This window comes from Zingiber officinale, chromosome 5A (assembly GCF_018446385.1).
Source record: "Zingiber officinale cultivar Zhangliang chromosome 5A, Zo_v1.1, whole genome shotgun sequence".
NCBI lineage: Eukaryota > Viridiplantae > Streptophyta > Magnoliopsida > Zingiberales > Zingiberaceae > Zingiber > Zingiber officinale.
Window position 1 is genome coordinate 39,454,006 of NC_055994.1, and position 1,481 is coordinate 39,455,486.

The following is a 1,481-nucleotide window of genomic DNA, read 5'->3' on the forward strand; positions in this document are numbered from 1 at the left end:
AGTTTCACTGTGAGTTGAGCTAGATTGCTTTTGTTATTTTGGTGAAGTTTCATTGTGGTTGAGCTATATTGTTGTTACTATATTCACATCCAATGGCTTGAATTGTGATCTTGTTTGTATATCCACCCTGTTTGTGATTAAATTTCAAATGGCATGCATTGTCTACAGGAAGAGAATTGAACCATATTGGCAAAATGCTTTTGATTTATTTTTCTCTTTTAACTTTTTGATATTGTGAAAACAGGATGTGAATCACATATCCTTTTTAGACTTGAACATCTTGATATCAGTGATATAGGATCTTATACATAAAAAAAAAAACTACTTCTGTTTATCTGATTTAGTTTGTATTGTCAAGGTACTCTGGTATGCTTGAAAAGGAGGTAAAGATTGCTTGTCTTGTCTGTCACGACTGTTGTGATTGCAAAGCATGTTCTAGAAGTCCAGCTAAAGATGGTTATAAGGTTTACTTACTTTTAACATGCAAAGTTTTATGAACATTATTTACTTTGAGAATGTTTTGTCATGAAAGTTTCCATTTATGTGATCTTCAGGATCTTGAAATTGTTCAAGAGCGTATATACGATGAGTTTGTAGAGAAAGCAAAAGCCCATGCCTTAAAACGCATTGTTGGAGACCCCTTTAAAAAGGGTGTTGAACAAGGTCCTCAGGTATCCTCCTTTTTCTGTCTTTGTTCTCTCTGAAAGGTAGAAACTGCCGTATTTGTTTGTGTCTTAATTTATGTGCTCATACTAATTTTCATCTCATTCGATTGATGTTTGATCGTGCATAACTCGTATAAAACATGTATGAAAAGGTCGTCTAGCTTCTTAACAAAGAAGTTCTGAAACCTGTCCATATTGAGTACTTTCGTTCTTCACACATATCTCAGATTGATGAGGAGCAGTTTAGCAAGATCTTGCGTTACATCAAATCGGGAATCAACAGTGGTGCTACGCTAGTAACAGGTGGAGATCGAATTGGAAACAAAGGTTATTACATTCAGCCGACCATCTTCTCTGATGTACAAGTATGGCTTAGTCCTTAAATCTATAAAGGTTTGGTAAACTCTCAATCTGCATTTGTGATGACAGTTGTGATATTTGAAATTTATAGGATGAAATGAAAATAGCACAAGATGAGATCTTCAGTCCTGTTCAATCGATCCTTAAGTTCAGGCCAGTGCAACATCTTATGCCAGTCTTCTTGATGTGTACAATATCAAGATGAAATTCTAGATTGTGTTAGTCTTTTTTTATTTAATTTCCATTAAGCTGATGTGGTTGTGTATATTGAACCCAATTGATCTTATCATGCTTTAAATTTTTGGATTTCATCATTAAGTTAACGACTAATTTGATAATGCTATGAAGAAAGTTGCTGAGGGAGAATATTTTCTAAATAACTAATGAATGATTTCAAGGTAATTTGTGTAAGTTCAAAAAATAATTTACTTGGTAAAATATATTGAAATTGAAGTT

At 33.4% G+C, this 1,481-nt stretch overlaps 1 protein-coding gene across 1 annotated transcript; it reads left to right on the top strand.

The window, feature by feature from the left end:
* Nucleotides 1-320: 320 nt before the first annotated feature.
* Nucleotides 321-1,230, top strand: LOC121979536 (aldehyde dehydrogenase family 2 member B7, mitochondrial-like). The gene is made up of 4 exons (XM_042531525.1): nt 321-464; nt 555-671; nt 893-1,030; nt 1,117-1,230. The coding sequence occupies exons 1-4, from the start codon at nt 369-371 to the stop codon at nt 1,228-1,230; spliced, it is 465 nt and encodes a 154-aa protein (XP_042387459.1). The 5' UTR covers nt 321-368.
* Nucleotides 1,231-1,481: the final 251 nt, after the last annotated feature.

Excerpts from the sequence above, each read along its gene's own strand:
- LOC121979536 (XM_042531525.1), top strand. The coding sequence starts at position 369 with ATGCTTGAAAAGGAGGTAAAGATTGCTTGTCTTGTCTGTCACGACTGT. Across the intron at positions 465-554 it reads CAGCTAAAGATGGTTATAAG|GATCTTGAAATTGTTCAAGA; the intron begins GTTTACTTACTT and ends TGTGATCTTCAG. Across the intron at positions 1,031-1,116 it reads CCATCTTCTCTGATGTACAA|GATGAAATGAAAATAGCACA; the intron begins GTATGGCTTAGT and ends TGAAATTTATAG.